A 19,946-nucleotide genomic window follows, 5' to 3' on the forward strand; every position below is an offset into this window, starting at 1 on the left:
TTTACAACGTAAAATTGTGTGTATTGATTTGGTCATTTAGCTAATAGCTATTATAAGCTAACTGAAATCAGGCAGAATCTGAGGTAAGTGAACCAAGTTAAGCCTAATTACCCGTAGTGTACGAACATGCAGCACTAAGTTTCTTCACATCACATTAGTATGGGCTAATTCATATTATTCCTTTTTTTAGCGTCAGCAATTGGTGAAGTATCGATGCTCGGTATCAATCTGAAACAGAATGCGCGCGCCCGCGCGCGTCTCATTGGACGCGTCAGTTTGCACAATAATTAATGCAAATGGACAGAAACAATCGAATCCCAGGGTGAATTAAACCAAATGCACATCTAATTTATTTTACTGTAATTGCGTTTGTACAGTTGTGCTTATCCATTTAATAAAATAAAAAAAGAAGAAGCGTCCAGTCGTTCCATAGGCTACATCCGGGACGTTTTAATTAAGCCTATTTATTTTTGTGGTTTTTGGTCACAACTGTGTCAGTCAACATGAAAATAATGATGCTGTCCCTCACATTACACCAGTCATTAAATACATTTGTGTAGACATTTTTTGTCAACAAAAATGAATGACAGTTGTAAGAAATGTAAACTGACCTAAAGTATTTTTTTTTTTTAAATACATTATTTATATCATTAACCCTTATAGTGTTTTATAGCTAAATGAATAAAACTGACTGCATGTAGGTGTCTGTACATATCATTTGTGTCCATTTCAATTATGTTCTTCTCATCCTGACTATGAGAATCCATCCTGCAATATAGTGGAACAACAATGTCCTTTGTTAGAATAAAGACACACAGAGGGAAATTCGCTCCAAGTGCTTTCATTTGTTCCCAGATCTCTGTGTTTTCACTAGAGAGCAGCAGGGTGTCTCTGGTGATGCCAAAACCGTTCGTGTTCCAGCACCGTTGACACGAATCTCCTGTCAGTTCTGCTTTATCCCAGACAGAGCCAATTGAGTTGTATTTCAGTTTATTTTCATTTTCTTTCTTTGCGGGGCATGCAGTGGATTGACTTTGAATTAAGAGCATTGTGAACAGGCCCCCAAAAAGAATATTAAATACCCAATTACACAGCAAAAGTCTAGGTTTGTAACCATCTAAAGAGAACTTCTCTCCTAAAATCGAAGATTAATAATGAGGAGTTTTACAGCCTGATGCTAGGAGAACCTTTAAAGTGCTTCAAAGAACCTAGAAACATCTCCATGATGTTTGAAGAACTTAACATGCTGCACTTTGTTCATCTCCAAAGAACCACTGGATAACCTAAGAGTGAGGATGATGTGAAACTCACTCAAATAAGCAGAGTATAAATAAAAGCTTCCCGACAAACAGTTGAACTTTTGAACTCTCCAGATATGAAGCTGTGATGAATGACTTCGATTATGGTCGATTGCCTGCATTCGAAGTGGCAGGCGGAAAATGTCTCAGTCTCACCTTCTGCTTCCGTGCAGCTCAGACTGGACTTGAGTTAATGGTAGAAGGGGAAGTTGAATCTCTGGATGAAGCGGCAGACGGTATAAGCCTACTTACTCCATCACACAGTTGAGTCTGTGCCACTCAGCACCAGTGGTTGTACAGTAAATAAACAGGCCCTGCATGCTGCTGAAAAACTCCCCTGAGATAATGAGGACAACGAAGAGTTAAATGTGTCTGGCTTTTTGCAGAAAGCAATTAGGAGAACACCCAGCAGGGGCACGGATTAATTCAAACGCTCGATTAAACCTGAAATTCTTTTGATAAATAATTGTCAACTCAATATGTTTGCTGGGGTTGATCTGTTCTGTTATGGGAAAAAATATGGGGGCTGCATGACTTTAAAATTTAGGGTTTCAGACCAACTTTTTCACTGTACTATTTGCCTCAAAAGTGCAATTTGAAATTTCAGTGCTTCTGTTTAAAACTGAACAGTACTTTAGTGCAAAAGCTAATTAAAAGTTGTCTTTAAACTGCCAGTTTGATTGCAGCCATCTGCAAACAAACTATATATAATTGCACGCAACTGTAAACAAACTACATAAACATGCAAACATGTTAATTGCTGTTATGGTTTTGTGCATCTCTACAGCCACCCGCTGATCGCGTGGGAACACACTGAGATGCACTAGGTGTTTGTGTTTGTTGTGCCGTTGAGACAGAACTTCATGCATATGATGTTTTGCTCATCATAGAGCAAATAAACAGAAACAGAAGCTACAGACATGTCAGATATATGCACATTTTATTTACAAATCAGAAACATTCCAATTAAATAAAATATATCAACATTTCTTCTACAAAAAACTGCATCTCAGAAGGCACTTGTTATAGTGGCCTAGGAAACAGACATGTGTGGACATGTAAAGTATGACAGTTTGGTGCAGAATTATCATTTAGCCAAGGAAGAATACATGTAAATGATGCAAACCCACGCCAAGCACTTGCTGATGTATCCAAAAACACCAGGCAGGCCCCACTGAAATAAACTTCAAGCTGTGCAACTGAGGTGAAAGTGTATAGAAATCAAGTCTATTGTAAGAACAGTTTGACCATGTACTCACAGAGCACATTAGAGGTTCGATGAACTTGAGCGTCCCTAAACTTCGGTTCCATCCCTGTTGTATATGAGATTATTGACACTGAAATGGTTGGAGAGCGAGTTGATCAAGCCACTGTTATTATGGGATGTTGAGTAGTAGTTGAGTCTGTTGGTGTTGAGATGACCGGGTTCTGATGGAGGGGCGAGTTCATGTCCAGACATGCCGTGCGTAAAATCCCCCAAGTGTCCAGAGCTGACGTCTCTGCTTCTGATCCCGTTGCTGTTTCCCGCCATTACCGAGTTCATGTTACCGATAAAGTTGTTAAAACACGGGCTGTGCTCGGCGGACGGTGAGGGGGATGATTTGGGCTCGCTGGGGGTCGGGGAGTTTTGGAGACTCTGCGGGGACGCGCTCATCAGACTCGCCGTGTCCGCCAATTTGAGCGCCTCCTCGGATTTTACAGACAGGCCACTGGCGTTTCCATCAGCTCTTCTTTTTCTCTTCCTTCTGAAGTTGCCGTTATCGAACATTTTCTCGCAATTGGGATCCAAAGTCCAGTAATTTCCTTTGCCTTAAAAAAAAAAAAAAAAATGTTAGTGCGGAAAGCGTAATTATGCACGCGAAACCAATTCCACATACAATTTAACACTAACTTCTATGATCTATGTCTATGAGAAAAGAACGTTCAAACTTACCAGGGTCATCCTCATCCCGAGCAACTTTCTTGAAGCAATCATTCAAGGACAGATTGTGTCTTATGGAGTTCTGCCATCCGGCTTTGCTTTTCTTATAAAAAGGAAAGTTGTCGGCCACATACTGATAAATCTGACTGAGGGTCAGTTTCTTATCCTGAGTGTTCTGAATAGCCATCGCAATCAGCGCTGAATATGAGTACGGCGGTCTAACCATCTTGAAAAGTTCTTGCTGACTTGAAATGGAAAGCCACCCGAGATCTGCGCTTCCGAAGCCGGTGGGCGGAGGCAGAAACTGCCGCTGGTTCGACCCAAATCCTGACTGAATGTAAGACCCTCCGTTCGGGCCTGAGAGATACGGGGAAGAGCTGATACCTGGGCTGTTCATCCACAGGTAAGGGTTGCTTGTGGGCGAGGTGTACTCGCCGAGTGCGTAGCTGGAAGGATGCGCAGGTGGCCTTTGCGCGTGGTGGTGGTGGTGATGGTGGAGGTTCTGCTGGTACATGCTGAAGTTGGTGTCGCAGTACACGGTCATGTCCAAGATGTCCTGCGCGTTGTGGTGCTGGAGGGGACTGGTCTGCTGGCTCGACGGCTGCTGCCCAAACGCGTTCATAATCCGTTCTCCCTCTAGAAACATGAAGCGAGCTGAGTTTCGCCGATCAAACCTGCTGAATGTGCTCGTATCTGAGGGTTTACCCTAGAGTGCCCGAGTAGGCATCAGGGGAGGGTTATTTAACCTGTGCAGTGAATGAACTGCTGGTTGGCAACCCCTCCCACTGTCACACTTCTCCTCAATTAACTTCTTCCAATATGCGTATAGAGATCATTCATGTGATAAGCATTTGGGATCCAAGGCGGCTGAACACAAAGAATGTTTAAATGCAAAAAAAAAAAAAAAATTATCTAAAGAACATATATAGCCCTATATATATAAGTAGGCTAAATAAAATTAAATCAGAATATAGAGGAGATGCTGGCTGTCACACTTTTGACTTTAAACTGTAGATCAGTTTATACAAGCCTTAACGCATTGACTAGTAACCAAATAAACAAAGCTGTATAACATTTTCCTTGTGATGCGCAGTTAAAAAAAAAAACTAATAATAATACTGGGGCATGTTGTCATTGTGCTATTTTTTATTTTTTTATTTTTACACAGGAACCTGTCATTGAAATAGCATAACCGTTTGTAAACAGTAAAAAATAAAATAACAAAATGCCAAATTTTGGTCCAAAAATATTGTACATAATATATTGCAAGCATTGTAAAACACGTGTGACAACTTATCCTGTTAGTGTGGTTTTTATTGTGTTCTCTGGTTTATCCTTTGCAAAAAAATATGGCGATGCTGGAATTTTACATCTGGATCACAGCATTATTCTAATTTAAAACGACTGAACTGAATTGAAACCAACACACAAAAACAGCTCCTAGAGGAAAAAAATGAATTTGTGCAACTGGACTTTTGACTCAAACCCTCACTGATAACAACTAACCCTATATTAACATCTAACTATTTTAGGAGGAAAATAAGGTGCAAATCAATAAAATGAGATGTTTCGTTTAGACAGAAGTTAATGAACACTTAACATGAAATTAGTCCAATTGATGAAACGCCCCCCACACACTATGCAAATGTACAGTACATCTTCTATCACCCGAACTCAATGAAGTTTCGCTTGAATTTACAAATGGATACGACAGAACAATCAAAATGAACAGAATTGTGTTGTTTTTGGGAAAGTGTTCCGTTATTCAGCTTTTGCATTAGGCTAATATAGATTAAATTTATTGCTAAACTTACTGTTACTTTTCTGTGTGTTTTAAATTTTTGAAAATGCACAGGACATTCATCTTACGAGAACATCTGAAAAAGAGAAAATAAGTTAATGCAAATTATAAACTATCTATATGGCCTACACTGGAAATAATTGTTTCACTATAAATGTTATAATTTAATAACAGTTTTAAATGATATATATATATATGACTGTTATTAAATTATAACATTTATAGTGAAACAAATAAATGTTTATGATTATAATCTGTTGAATATAATTTTATTGAGGTCTTTTAGCGTTTTATATATAATTAAGTTATTTGTAAACTATAGTTCAGGAATAAACTAACATATAACTTAACCTTGAGGAAGCGTGAAAATAAACTATCCTGAAAGAAATGATGACGATCATGTGCATGTCATTCACATTGCGATTAAACTAGAGGTCTTTAGACCATGCAGTGAAGGCGAATATGTTTCTCTATCGCCACCTTCTGTCCATTTGCAGAACATGAACATTTCAGCTGTATTCAATGCTCATAAGATGTAGCAAATGACTCGATGACAAAATGACAGAAGACTGACACACAATGACCAGCAAACCCTAAAACGCCCTTTGTCAGCTTTTAAAATGTTCAATCTTTCTCCAGTTTAAAAATGTAAGCGTTTGTCTTCCTTTTTGACACCAGAAAAAGTGTTTAACAGATGTCAATTGAGGTCTTAATTGAACATAAGATATTACAGTGTATCATAAGTAAATAAACAAACAAAAAAACTATAACCCAAATGTTTGCTAAAATGTCCATACATTCACTTAATTTACATAAAGTTTGATACAATTTCAATTTAAAATTTGCCATTGTTTCTGGTATATAATTTGGGCAAATAAAAAACTACTAACCTTTTTTTCATTGTCATCTTATCATATATATTGAAAGTTGTATGCAATGGATACATTTAAAGGAATTCAACTTAGTTACCTGATGTTATGTTCCATGGCATCCTCCAGGGTTATAACTATTACTATAGTAAAGAAGCAGCGCTGAGGTACAAAGTTACCTAGAATTAACACTCTATCTGCATCTAATCGCTGAGACCTTCAAAACCTTCATAAACCTGCTGAAAACCACTCTACAAATCACAGACACAAAGGCACTTACCGACTTACCAAATATACATTCTATTAAAAATCTTTATCTATTTAATTAATTATTATTTTTAATTTGCAACACTTCCATGACGGTCCCGGGGCAGCCAAGATAGGGAGCATGGGCACCATGTCTTATGCAGTGACCTGAAAAAAATATAGTAAATTCTGTCCAAAATAAAGATAAAAAGAATTTGTTTTAAAGAACAAATTGAGAAATTTTAGAACTTATTTAATTTCTTACACACTGAAACTATATGGCTCTATTTCTCACAAAACCACACAACGTCACACATCCCTTGCAAAAGCAAACACTTCATTCAGAACTAACTCTTCTTAAAGTGTTGTTTTTGCATAGTAACTTTACACACAAACCATCAAATGATTAGCCATATATGCCAAACTACACACAGATGTTATATTGTGCCATATTGTGTCTTTTGCTTCTTCAGTGTGCAGTAGATGTATGTGCACAAATACACTGTATATACAGAATGTATGCATAATTGATAAACTTTACAGTTATTGAACTGATCTGACTTGGGCTGAATAATGCCACTATTGGCCTGAGCTGCTTTTCAGGAGAATTTGAATTTGTTATATTGTGAAGCCACTTTTGAGAATCGATTTGTTCGTATATAGGAAAAATATCTATATTTAAAACTTTAACGGTCGTATGCCGGAAGCTAGTTATTTTAGTCGATAAAGTTTTAAATATAAATATATTTCTCACACAAACACATCGATTCACTTCAGAAGGTCTTTATTAACCCCCGCAGAGCCGTGTGGAGCACTTTTATGATGGATGGATGCACTTTGATGGACTTCAAAACATAAACTGCCATTCACTGCCATTATAAAGCTTGGAAGAGCCAGGACATTTTTAATATAACTCAGATTGTATTCGTCTGAAAGAAGAATGTCATATACACCTTGGATGACTTGAGGATGAGTCAATCATGGGCTAATTTTCATTTTTGGGTGAACTAACCCTTTAAGAACATGCTCTACATGACTTTCTTCATGAACGACACCAAACCCATCTACCCCCAGACGACCATTAAGCTCATAGCGGCACATAATGTAATCTGTTAAAAGAGAAATAATAGCAGTTTACACTTTTTACACAGTTATTTATATACGGAAAGCCCAAAATAGAAAATCAACATCTTACAATAGCAGGAAATAACATTAGAGACTTAATTAAAATAAGTTTAATGCTCTTATCATATCTTAAAACCATGTGTGTGTTTTTTTACCATATGCTTTATGGTGTCATACAGAAAAACATACAGCGGATCTTGAGCTTCAGAACATGTTTTAAAGTCCCCCTGTGGTGAGAATCAAGCTTTTAATGTTGTTTGTATGTCTATGTGGTGTTTTTAATGCTTTAAGACCATGTGCAAATTCATAAATCAGCACCATTGCTAAGTATTTTCTCCTAAAAACTGCAGTGAACCAAAGACGCGGTTTGAAATCGATGGTGTTTCTGGCGTCACAAACTACCTTGTAACCAATCAGATCAACGTGTGATCGTCAACGAGTGGATCTCTGAGCTGTGTGAGTGAGTGGAGGCGGGGCTCATTTGCATATTCATAGAACCCGTATACGAAATGAGGCAAGAGTGTAGAGTTATATTCAAGCTATTTTAAGGCATGAATAAAACAAAAATTTAAAGGAAAATGAGGTTTAAATATGTAATTGTTGTTATATAATGAGTTTTAAGGGATAAAATGATTGACTGCAGGGGGACTTTAAGGCCCATTTATTAATGATTCCCTTTCAGGAGAAATATCTGATGATATAGATGATATTACAAATAACAGTCCGTAAAGACAAAGATCATTAGCTGAATAAATACATCCAGTGAAAAACATATACTATAGCCTATCCTCCCGAAACCCAGACATTTTTTCATGCCATTACATTGTTTAGACTAAGAAACAAATGTGTTTTTTTTTTTTTTTTTTTTTTTTACATTTTTGAAAATATATATATATATATTTTATTCATGTTATTCTATATCCTCTGTAGTGGACACCAGGACTCAGTTGTTTAAAAAAAAAAAAAAAGACATGAAATAACATTGGGGGAAATGTTTTTATTTTATTTTTTTATTCACCAGTTTTTAGGTTTCAGGATTTTTTATTTTAATATTTTTTAACCAAACTTTGTATATAAATAATATTTATATACTATTTTACTTAATACAATATGTGGGTAAAATGGCCTTAAATGGGTAGTGCCATTCAATACAATGTATCTATAAACTGCATCTAATTTGCATATTAATGTGTTCTTGGGGCAAAATGTAATAGAAAAAGAAGTGTAGTAATGTACATGCAGGTAAAATGTATATGTACATGCAGGTATAATATGTCTATTAAAAAAAAAATAGAAACATTGTGGAGACTATGTATTTTGATCCAAAATGGTAGGCTAAATAAATAGTAAAAATATGCTTAAAAAAGCACAAAAAGAATGCATGAAACAAAGTGTAAGAATACATATAGGCCTATCATAACAGACAGTAGCTACACCTATGAATTGTATTTTAATTAGGTCTATATTCTTTGTAAAGTCTGACCAGCAGATGGAGACATGACTACATCATGATCTCTGATACTGAGAACTCACTGTGATAGTTCCCTGAGATACTTCTACCTCACCCCCTTGGCCAAATCATCAGCCGTCACAAAATCTCAAATCTAGGCTACAATGCAACTTATAAATGTGTGTGTATTTGTTTTAATAAATAACACAACATTTCCTGCTTTCTTAATCAAATAAAATCACAAACAGTTTGTTAGCAATGCAAAGTTTTAGCATTTCATGAAGCATGCTGGAATCTCACTAACTCTCTCTAAGCGTCTGTCTCCCCCTCGTGGTGAGTCAAGGAACGTGTGATTTAATTCACATTATAGAGATTTTTAATTTACTGTTACAGTTTTCACGCACCTAACAATAACATCAACCTTTTTTGATGAAAAAATGCAAAGCTAAAGCTAAATAGCCAAACACTTCAATAAATAACATCTCTATATGGGCCATTCTACAGAATTGGTGCAAACTGCTGTCCCTCATCCAAAAAACACATTTGAAAAGCATTTAATTATTAAAATCTTAGATGTTTACTAAGATCCTTCAATTATCTATTGAAACCCACAATAATATTTAAGATATCAGTAAGCTTTATATATATAAAATCATAATTTATGGGCTACTTTCAATTAGGAGGTGGCTGTCCCAAACCCTAACCCCTAAATTTCAACTTGTGAAAATGATATTGAAACATTTTTTGCAAATTTTTCCATTCTTGTTTTAAAAATTTTTTTTTTGTTTTTTTAAAAAAAATGAAGTTAAAAAAAATATTTATTTTATATTTTATTTTTAAATCATGAAACTTTATCAAAAAAAACATGTCCCGCATTTTCATGTCACTACCAAAACAGTGAATGTTGTAGTCCATTGGCTGAGACTGATTTTAACCACACTCCTACATTTTTGATCAGGAAATATTCCTGTGTCCCTCTCTCTCATGTGCTATATGGTGAGTAGATTGATCCCATCATTTTGAGGTAAATGTGTTCTAAAGTCTAAAAATCTGTGTGTAACTTTAAGGAATGTCACTACCAAACTCATTTTTTCTGCTATTGAGAATTTTTTTTGGGATGTTATTCCATAAAATTTAGTTGTTATATGTGTTCAACTGTTCTGACCAGTGATTGCTAACCATGTGCTGATTAGCATCTTCGAGCTAGGCTCAAAAGTATCTAAAATTGTCACTACCAAAACAGTCACAACCGAAAAATTTTCTTGAAGTTTCGGTTGTGACATTGTTTTGGTAGTGACAAAAGGGAACACATAATCCTTTATTTGGAGGAATAAACTACATTTTAGTACAGTTATGCAAATAATTACTACTGTAGTATGTTTTAGTAGTGTTTTAGTATGCAATATTCTGTTAAAATTCTGTAATGTAATGAGGTTACAATTACTTAAGGTTGCAGTCCATGATACTAGCTTAGGTGTAAGGTTGTTGTCAGTAATGTTAATTTATATGATTAACTTGACAGGGAGAATGACATAAAACACCAACATGCCTAAAAAAAATAGAAAAACTACAACAGAGAGACAGAGAGAATACAAACAAAGGTTGAGGGAAGACCCAGTGAAGTACGAGGAATACTTAAGGAAAGAAAGAGAAAGAAATAAGAAACGAAGGGAAGAAGGAAAGTTGAAGAGTATCAGTGAATTACCTGACAGGGAGCAAAGAGATGTCAGAAAAGCATGGAGGAAAAGACACAGGATGATGGTGAAAAGACAAAAAGAGGTGGAGACATTTTGCAGGGCTTCCACACCACCTAGTACTTCCAGTGAGGGTGATCAGACACCAGTACACACACATACACACACACACACACAGTTCAGTGGTTCTGGAGATTTATCTGAATGAGGAAAATTATTCTGAAATTAATGTTTTATGTACACACACACACACACACACACACACACACACACACACACACACACACACACACACACACACACACACACACACACACACACACACACACACACACACACAGTTCAGTGGTTCTGGAGATTTATCTGAATGACTCATAAACAAAATGTTTAAAATGTGCAAATAAAACAAAGTGGTTCTGAGTCTACATTGTAAGTTGTTGTTTTTTTGGGAAGAAAAATCTAGGAGCATACCTCTTCTCACTTGCACCTCAAGACCCAAAGTATAGAATAGCTCTAGGTGTTCTTATAAGATATTTACTGTCAGATGTGTGTCTGCTATATGTACTGACTGCATATGTGCATCATAGTTATTTATTTATATTAACATAAAATGTGGACAGTCTGATTCAGCCATGGCAAACTAATTATTGTGGTCACTACCAAAACATTACTGTCACTACCAAAAATGTGCAGTCACTACCGTAACATGGGATGTTTTGTCAAAAATAAAGTATATTGAATTATCAACTAAGATGTTATGATAGTGTTTGGTTCAATGCATATTCAAACTAATGAATCCTTAACTTTGAAATCAGTACGATAAACTTTATGCCTTCTACAAAGAAAGATTGGGTTCAAAATACAACAAATCTCATAAATCACACTTAAAATATTATTAAAATTATAATCTTTATTGATTTCACCAGTAAAAATATTTTTTAAAAATAGAAAAAAATATATTTATAAGGTAGATGTAAACAAAATCTTAATAGGTCATTATAAGCCTTCTTAATAAATTATTTAATATTGTGTTTCGGTAGTGACAAATTTGGGGAGAAGGAAAATATTCCAGCATTTTCTGAAAATACAATATGAGAATTAACTGCACAATTACTAGAAAAGCGTACCTTGGATATTATACAATTTGCATACATGCAAAATTTGTGGGAAAAAACAAGATGTTTCCAACTCTGACTTTGCACCAATTCTGTAGAATGGCGCAAATAGGCTTATGTGTTATCAACAAACATGCATTCATTTTTATGCCATACCAATTAAGCAGGACCATTTATGCATGTTTAGTTTGACATCAAATGTACAAAAGTGGGTGAAAATAAACATTTTCTTTTTTTACCCAACACAATCGTTTTCAGAATGTTTGACTATCTAAGCATGTTGTCAAAAAAGCTCAATGTTTATTAAGTTGAATACATATTTTTTCCTGAGTAATATAAGCAAGGTAGAAATAATAGCATTATATTAAAATTCACTGGAGTAAAATATGTGACAGCTATAGCTTCGGTCTCCTTAATAGACAATTCCGATATGGATCAGTAAAAAGTTGTTTTTCCAGCAAATGGAGCCATAGAGGAATTACAGGTTTTACTTTCACTATTGACACTGCAGATCTAGATCTAGAAGACATACAAACATTCACCTTCCTGAAGAGTGACATTCCTCAGTCAATCATTTGCTCTCAAGTCAAAACTGAAACAAATACAGTGCGTGCAGAATTATTAGACACGTTGATTTTCTGATCATATTTTTTTTTTCAGGCACATTTGACCAATTCCAAACCACATTAATCGTAATATCCACTAATAATTTTGTATTTAATCATTTATAAGTGATATATAATTGTTCATGAAGGCTGGAAATGAAAAACGCCTTATATTCAGGTGCATTAGGCACGTTTTCTTTTACAGATAAAATAATGAGATTTAACACAGACTTAAAAGTCAAAAATTATTAAATTCCCATGAGAATGATGCAATACTAATGCAATACTAGAAATTGCAGTTAAGGCATGACCATTAAGTGAAATACTCATTGGGTCAGCAGGGTCAGACAAAAACAGATGGAGAAGAAAAGACACATGTTAACTGCAAAAGAATTAAGGTGAAGAATTAAAGGATTAGTTCACCCAAAAATTAAAATTCTGTCAGTAATTACTCACCCTCATGTTGTTCCAGCCGCTTAAGACCTTCGTTCATCTTCGGAACACAAATTAAGATATTTTTGATGAAATCTGAGCCATGTCTCACTCCTCCAGGCTTCTATGTGACCGAAACTTGCTGGCCCAGAAAAGTTATTAAAGAGATCGTTAATATAGTCCAAGTGACTCCAGTGGCTCAATCTTAAGTATATCAAGCGACGAGAATACTTTTTGTGCGCAAAAACAAACAAAAATAACGACTTTATTCCACTATTCATTTCCTTCTCTCTGGACCTCTAGTTGGTTCGCGTAGTGTTTTTGCGCAGCGCGTCTGTGTTACACGTCACCACGTAGGCTCACTATTGGCCGACGCCGGTCATGTGTGTGATGCGTGATGACGTGCAACACAGACGCGCTGCGCAAAAACACTACGAGGCCCAGAGAGAAGGAAATGAAAAGTGGAATAAAGTCGTTATTTTTGTTTGTTTTTGCGCACAAAAAGTATTCTCGTCGCTTGATATACTTAAGATTGAGCCACTGGAGTCACTTGGACTATATTATCGATCTCTTTAATAACTTTTCTGGGCCAGCAAGTTTCGGTCCCTTAGAAGCCTATGGCGGAGTGAGACATGGCTCAGATTTCATCAAAAATATCTTAATTTGTGTTCCGAAGATGAACGAAGGTCTTACGCGGTTGGAACAACATGAGGGTGAGTAATTACTGACAGAACTTTCATTTTTGGGTGAACTAACCCTTTAAGTGTGGAACTATCAGGAACCCTTAAGTCTCCAGCGCCACCATTTTCCAGAACTGCAACCTACCTGGAGTCTCCAGACGTGCAAGGTGTCAGGGTCTCAGAGACTTGGGTTAGGTAAAGAATCCTAAAAATGACCCCCACTTCATAAGAATCACAAGCTGAAGTGTAGTAAAATACATGAAGACAGACAGACTGAGAGTGACTATTGAAGGACCAGCACCACATCCTCTTCTACTATTTGAAGAATTCATCCTCCAGAATCTGACGGTAAGTTTTGGGAGTTTATTTTTAGCCCATCTCTGCAAAACGGACTTCAGGGTAGGAGAGACATGTGTCTTTTCTTCTCCACCTGTTTTTGTCTGACCCTGCTGACCCAATGAGTATTTCACTTTCCAATGGTCATGCCTTAACTGCAATTTCTAGTATTGCATTAGTATTGCATCCTTCTAATAAATTAAATTTTTGGCTTATTTTATCTGTAAAAGAAAACGTGCCTAATAATTATGCACACCTGAATATCTTCCATGAATGAGAGATATTTTAATGGCAGAAATATTTGCTTTAAGATATTATTCTATGATATTATGTTATTATGGTCGTGTCTTTTGGATTCTTCTGAAGTTCAGCTTCACGCTGCTCGGCAGACCGGACTTGACCAGCTCCTGTTGTAGCTGAAATAAAGATTGACTGATAGATCAAAATGTATTGAATCGTCTATTAGCACCATAATTATAATTATCATAATTAATTATTATATATATATTCTGTCCATTAGTAAGTGCAACTTACTTTCTCTAAAACATTCTCAATGTTTTCACTCTTCGTTAGGTCTGAAAATGAAGTAACTCTCAGTTCAACTCCTATGATATTTTCTAAGGGAAACAAAGCACATGATTAATAATTAATGCTAAAAAGTGTTTACATTTTCATGCATACTTTATACTGAACATACTGAAGAGGTCAAATTGGAATATAATATTTGACTTGAATAATGAAGAATTTCACAACACTGCCTTGAAAACAACTTGTTTGTTTCCAGGAACATTTACATTTCAGCATTTGGCAGATGCTTTTATAGGTTGATTAAAGGTTTTGAATGTGATTGAATCAAACTCATGACTTTGACATTGCCAAAACATCATATGATGCCACATAAAAACAAACTAATAATACTAAAGATTTTAAACATGATGGCAATTATGTACCTTGTAGATTATTTTGATCTGGTCCACCGTCCACCCTGAAGGCCCATCGACCTGGAACATTTACATTACTGGAGTTCACAAGGTTTGGAATAAAACTCCCATTGATTGATCCAGGAATCACAAAGTAGGCCGTGGAGTTAACTGTGTCATACCCAGCCTGCACAAACAAGGAAATGACTAATTATTGAGACAGAACATCAAGAAGAATTAGGCGTATTTTGTTCTATTGATGTATAAGGCATGTTTTACCTGCACCCCATTAAATGTCATAGCGCAGTCACCATAATTCATGAGAATGAAAGACAAATCACCGCCCGAAATGAACACCACTTGAAACGATGCTTTCTGCAAAGTTTGGGAACAGTGAATGTCACAGCAGCTCTGATAATAGTGTAACCTTGAGCCTGAAGGAGTTTTAACAAACTAACTTACTGTGCCAGAGTAAAATTCGTATGCAACTCTATCCCAAGTAGCAACAAGGACCCAAGTAGCCGTGAAGCTCAGATCCGGGAAATACTGGTTTATATCCCGAGTGGCTTGAGCGAGCACACTTCCATTTGAGTACTGCTGATACGAGATGTTGCCATTCAATCTGACGTCAACATCTGTCCAGAGCGGAGCAATGATGTCTTCACTTCCATTGATGGGAAAGTTCTTCGGGTAATACTCTGGCGAAGACTGGTTGAATGTAAGGTGCCCGTTACTATTAACCTGGGTAATAAAAGATATTAGTCATGCATGTCACATTTTTTCTCATTCACCATTTGCATTAGCAAAACAGAACTGAATTCTCACATATGTCTTGTTGTGTGTGCGCCCAAAGAACACAAAAGGTCTCCACAGGTCGACAAGAGTGGAGTTTTCATCTTCAAAAGCAATAGCAACAGCGTCTCCCGCCACTGAGCCGAACGGATAGAATGCAACCGGCGCTGCAAGACAAACAAGTTCAAACTCCGATGACGATAATCTCAGTTCATGTTTTATATGTTCTAGTTCTAAGGTCGATAATTACCTGTCTGTGCTTTTGTCACCCCGCCTGCTGAAAAAAAATAAAAACTTTTTTGAATATTGTGTATTTCTTTGTCATTCCATGAAGGATATTATTCATGGTAAAACTCACTCAGCGAAAGGACTGATATGAACATCAGCAGATATTGTGAAACCGGAGACAATCCCATGATAAACATTCGGATGAGGTCAAAGATACCAGAATGTCACTGCTACAATTTCACAGAGTAACTAGAAAAATCACAACAGAGCAAAGCAATATTAATACTTATATCATTTTTGAGTTTATAATAATGTTCTGTTATACTTTAACTATACAGATATACGTGCACAGAATAAGTTGTTAAAACAAACAACGCTACAGACAAAAAAGTTCGATGTTTACCTCAGACGGCTTCATGGAATATGCGAGAAGCACCTTCTGAAAGGTCCAAATCGGGCCCTCATTATCATAGCGCTGAGGGGAGTGACGTGTTCAGTGTCTGACAGTCAGTGTCTGTCAATGCATTCTGACTAACCACAATGACGGAAATTCTCACTAAACAATAAAAGTGAAAGAACTGCTTGACTTCACTTTAGATGACAACTAGGCAAACACTTGGTTTCTTCAAAAGGTCATCTCTTGAAATTGTGTCTGGGCTATTTCCATGTGCCAGATTAGATAAAGAAATCAAAAAGGTCATGGTGTAATTTGCAAAGAAAAACGGGATATAATGCATTCTTGCATAATTTAATTATGTTGATGTATGAAACAGTCCCACAACACGCTTTACATGAAAATCAAGAGATACTGATCGAGGGAGTGACTTTATTGCGACAGACGCATGTTATTTTGCTCACAGCTGATTGGTCCAATTTCGTTTTGAGATCTCTTACCAAGAACATAACCTGCCGTGGAGTGAAAGTTACTGTGCCTATGAACACCGCTGAAAGCTAAGTCACTTTCATGGTGCCTAAAACCCATGGTTGGCAAAAACTAAACTAAAACATTCCTGGCTATCCACCTACACTGCCTTCATGGTAAAGGCCTCGGCTCTCTAGACAGGCTTAATGAGTGTGTTGCAATTCAGATGTTATGTCCTTAATTCTGGCAGACTTTAGCCCCACCTACTGGATGAGTTTAACATTTCAGATGGAGATTCTTCTTTTTCTTCTACTTTTTTGGAGTAGCATCTGCCTGCAAAACCGGAGGCTGCATTTTTAGGACCGCATTTCTAGGACCCTAGGTTTTTAGTGACAACGCCACCTACCGAATTAGAGGACCAGCGAAGATGGATGACAATCAGAGTGTGAGTATCAAATGCGAATCAATTTTTATTTGTTTAACTTTAAAAACAATTGATGCATTTCATTGGAAAGTTAACGTAGCCAACGCGATGGTGATTTGCTAAATAGTCTTGAATGCATAGCCATCATATATTAGCCTCTAATGCTGTAAAATGAATTGTTAGCATGTTCATTTAACGGAACTGTTGCATGATAAGCCTGTGTTGACTTATTGACAGCACAATAAAACTGTAGCATGTTCGTTCTGAAAGCTTGTTAATTACTCATTGTTTTTCCATTTTAATTCAGTTAAAATAATCTTAATGTTTTCACTGTCACGTGCTCACAGTCAGCCTGTTTAACGTTACCCACAATACATGTTATGAGTACGTCTCTTCATTTTGACATGGTTTTATAATGTTGGTTGAGACATATGACATTTTAATAACAGAGAGGCCATCATAATAATTGACTGTTAAAATACCACGTGTTAGATTGTCTCATTTACGGTGTAGCCTACTGTACTGTACTATATGAAGTGCTTTCAAGGACACAGCTCAGGGTAGGCAATAGTATGATAAAAGATAAATAAATAAATAATTTGGATTAAGTACTAGGCTTAGGCCTAATTTATGTCTATTTATTTAAATGAAATTAACTTAAAAAATTGTTATAAATGTATACATTTATATGTATAAATGTATATATATAAGGTCAGGAAAAGTCAAATTTATGTTATTTCTATTCAGATTTCTTGCATCTCTCTCTATTTTTTTTTTCTCAGTTCAGATGGGCTTTATTGACATGAGTGTTTCTAGAACCTTTGTTCCCACAACATCAAAATATATATTTTTCCAAATCTTATGCAATAATAGTATTATGAACATTAATTGGTATGAAGATTGATATCATTATTTTTGTATCATATATGTGTGTGCACTCTGTGGTAACTAAGATCTTTTAAATATGAAATTTAAAATGAGAGATGTTCAACTAAATGTTCCTTATTTAATTCACTTATCTTTCTCTCTCTTAGGAGTCAGTGATGATGTTGTCCATGAAGTTCTGTCTATGTGGTTCACGTCATGAACAAATTTGTTTTTGTGTGTGTTCAAGTTCAGTTGTAATATATTATTTTGTAAAATATACACATCTTGAATCTTCCCTCAGAGTCATCCTTGTCTTCCTTCTGTACTTGAAAATGTGGTCGATCTAGTGACTGAAAAGTCTTGATTCCTGATAACATGATTCCTTGTTTATTTTACTTGAGTTATTATATTATGCTACTTAGACCCAATAATTTCTCAACATTCCTAGGAACCAGGTTTAATTGCAATAAAGAAAGTAGTATTTGGGTGTAATAAAACTTTTAAAAAACTCTAATGTAGTTAAAACTGGGTGGAAATACTGCCTTGGTATCACTTTTTTCGGTCCTCCAAAACTAGGGTCCTGGAAATGCGTTCCTGGGACTGCGGTTCTCCGACTCGGTAGGTGGCGCTGTCACAAAAAACTAGGGTCCTAAAAATGCAGTCCTAGAACTGGGGTCCTGAAAATGCAGCCTCCGAGACTGCAGACGGATAATATTGACTTTTTTAAACAACTGTTACACCAACTGTTTGACCACAAACACGCAATGTTCTAAAAATCTAATAATAATAAATTAAATGCACAATCAAATAAACAAGCTTTGAATAAACTTCGAAAAAGGGAGAAAAAGATTCCCATCTTTTTTTGTGGTTGACGTCAAAGCTTGTGTATATCAGACTGGTATTTTGGCACAAAATCATTTTTCACTTCTAGAAGCAAGTCAGATTGCCAACATAAACATGATATGCCCTCACTGTCAAAAACCATAAACAAAACTGTAAAATTGTGACCCAGACTATGTTGGGTTGGCACTTTGTTATGCTGCCAATTGATGTCCAGAAACCAGCTGAAAGCTGCTGTCCTCAAGTTCTATGGTTAAAAATATATATTACACAGTAATGTCCATGAGAACGATACATGCACATATTTTCGATATGGATGAGGAATGCTTCTGGTAACTGGAGTTGTAGACAAATAACAGGTTTATTAGCATTGTTCACATGCTACAGTTCAATGTTTAAACACCTGATACTTGTTAAAGATATCTGATAAAACAAAGCATGAAAAGACAGAGAAAAAAAAGAGGATTAATGATTATTATTCAAGCTAAATTAGGTTGGAACATATATGATTAATGTAATGAATTATTTAATTATCTAATGTATCATATTCACATTGTCATTTTTTCCTCATATTTCATTATATATGCTCATTTATGTTTGTGTTTGGATGATATGTGTGTTATATACGAGTATGTGAGAATAAGAAGTTGAAAGGTGAGAAAATATAAAGGTTCCCTTCCTGCGGAGTGACATTTTTCTCTTTAATCAGTTTCTAGATCTTCAAGGTCACCATTTTAAGCTTTTTGAGTCTTGTATTACGGTGTCTTTTTGACATGTCTTAACTTCAGCTCAACGAAACTTGGCACTCCACGATTAACCAGCTCTTGTTTTATCTGAAACAAAGATGGACAATGCATTTTATTTCCATTGTACTCTATTGGTTTTGGAAGTCTGTAAAAAAAAATTGAGATCGTTTAAAATAATAAATAAAGCCACAACTGTCAGATATAAAGTCAGAGATATATAGGATTAGAGATATAAAGTTTTTTTTTTTTTACTCTAAGGTGGAAATGTGCCTCCACTCAACAACTTTTGAATGAAAGTGTGACTTACTTTCTGCAAAACAACCTCTAAGTTTCCACTCTGTCTCAGGTCTAAAAATGACTGTAGTTTTATTTGAACTCCTATGACATTTTCTAAAAGGAAACACACACATAATGAGACATAACACACACACCCATATATATATATATATATAAACAAACTCATAATACTAACACATTATTTAAAAAAAAAAAAAAAACTCCTACCTGTTCCGTTGTTCACAAGAAAGGCCCAACGACCCGGAACATTTACGTTACTCGTGCTCTTGAGGTTTGGGATGGAGTAGCCACTAGATGCATCATAATGAATGACATAGTAGTCAGTGGAGTCTTTTGTGTCATATCCAGCCTATTAAAACCATGAAAAATGTATGTTATGTCTAGATACAGAGTCAGTA

The 19,946-nt window shown here is 35.8% G+C and overlaps 3 protein-coding genes across 5 annotated transcripts in view; all 3 read right to left on the minus strand.

Annotated features, from left to right (window-relative positions):
- Positions 1–2,222: 2,222 nt before the first annotated feature.
- On the minus strand, positions 2,223–3,865 carry foxi1 (forkhead box i1; the record flags this gene model as incomplete). Its single annotated transcript, XM_084434835.1, has 2 exons — positions 2,223–3,107; positions 3,232–3,865. The coding sequence occupies 2 exons, from the start codon at positions 3,863–3,865 to the stop codon at positions 2,593–2,595; spliced, it is 1,149 nt and encodes a 382-aa protein (XP_084290961.1). The 3' UTR covers positions 2,223–2,592.
- A 10,649-nt stretch (positions 3,866–14,514) lies between these two features.
- On the minus strand, positions 14,515–15,763 carry LOC311306284 (sushi, nidogen and EGF-like domain-containing protein 1; the record flags this gene model as incomplete). Its single annotated transcript, XM_084434606.1, has 6 exons — positions 15,643–15,763; positions 15,535–15,561; positions 15,318–15,451; positions 14,955–15,233; positions 14,772–14,867; positions 14,515–14,679 (listed from the first exon to the last, which is right to left on the minus strand). Exons 1-6 carry the CDS (start codon positions 15,707–15,709, stop codon positions 14,515–14,517), a joined length of 768 nt encoding a protein of 255 aa, XP_084290732.1. The 5' UTR covers positions 15,710–15,763.
- A 3,080-nt stretch (positions 15,764–18,843) lies between these two features.
- LOC311306310 (uncharacterized protein) overlaps positions 18,844–19,946 on the minus strand; it is a 34,537-nt gene continuing 33,434 nt past the window's right edge. For all 3 annotated transcript variants that reach the window (XM_084434634.1, XM_084434633.1, XM_084434635.1), the window contains 3 exons: positions 19,756–19,897; positions 19,559–19,641; positions 18,844–19,338 (listed from right to left, as the gene is read on the minus strand). In XM_084434634.1, the coding sequence (XP_084290760.1) occupies positions 19,261–19,338; positions 19,559–19,641; positions 19,756–19,897 (303 nt within the window). In that variant the 3' untranslated portion in view covers positions 18,844–19,260. The remainder of the gene's footprint in view (positions 19,339–19,558; positions 19,642–19,755; positions 19,898–19,946) is intronic.

The sequence above is a fragment of the Rutilus rutilus genome (genome assembly GCF_951802725.1).
Source record: "Rutilus rutilus genome assembly, chromosome: 16".
NCBI lineage: Eukaryota > Metazoa > Chordata > Actinopteri > Cypriniformes > Leuciscidae > Rutilus > Rutilus rutilus.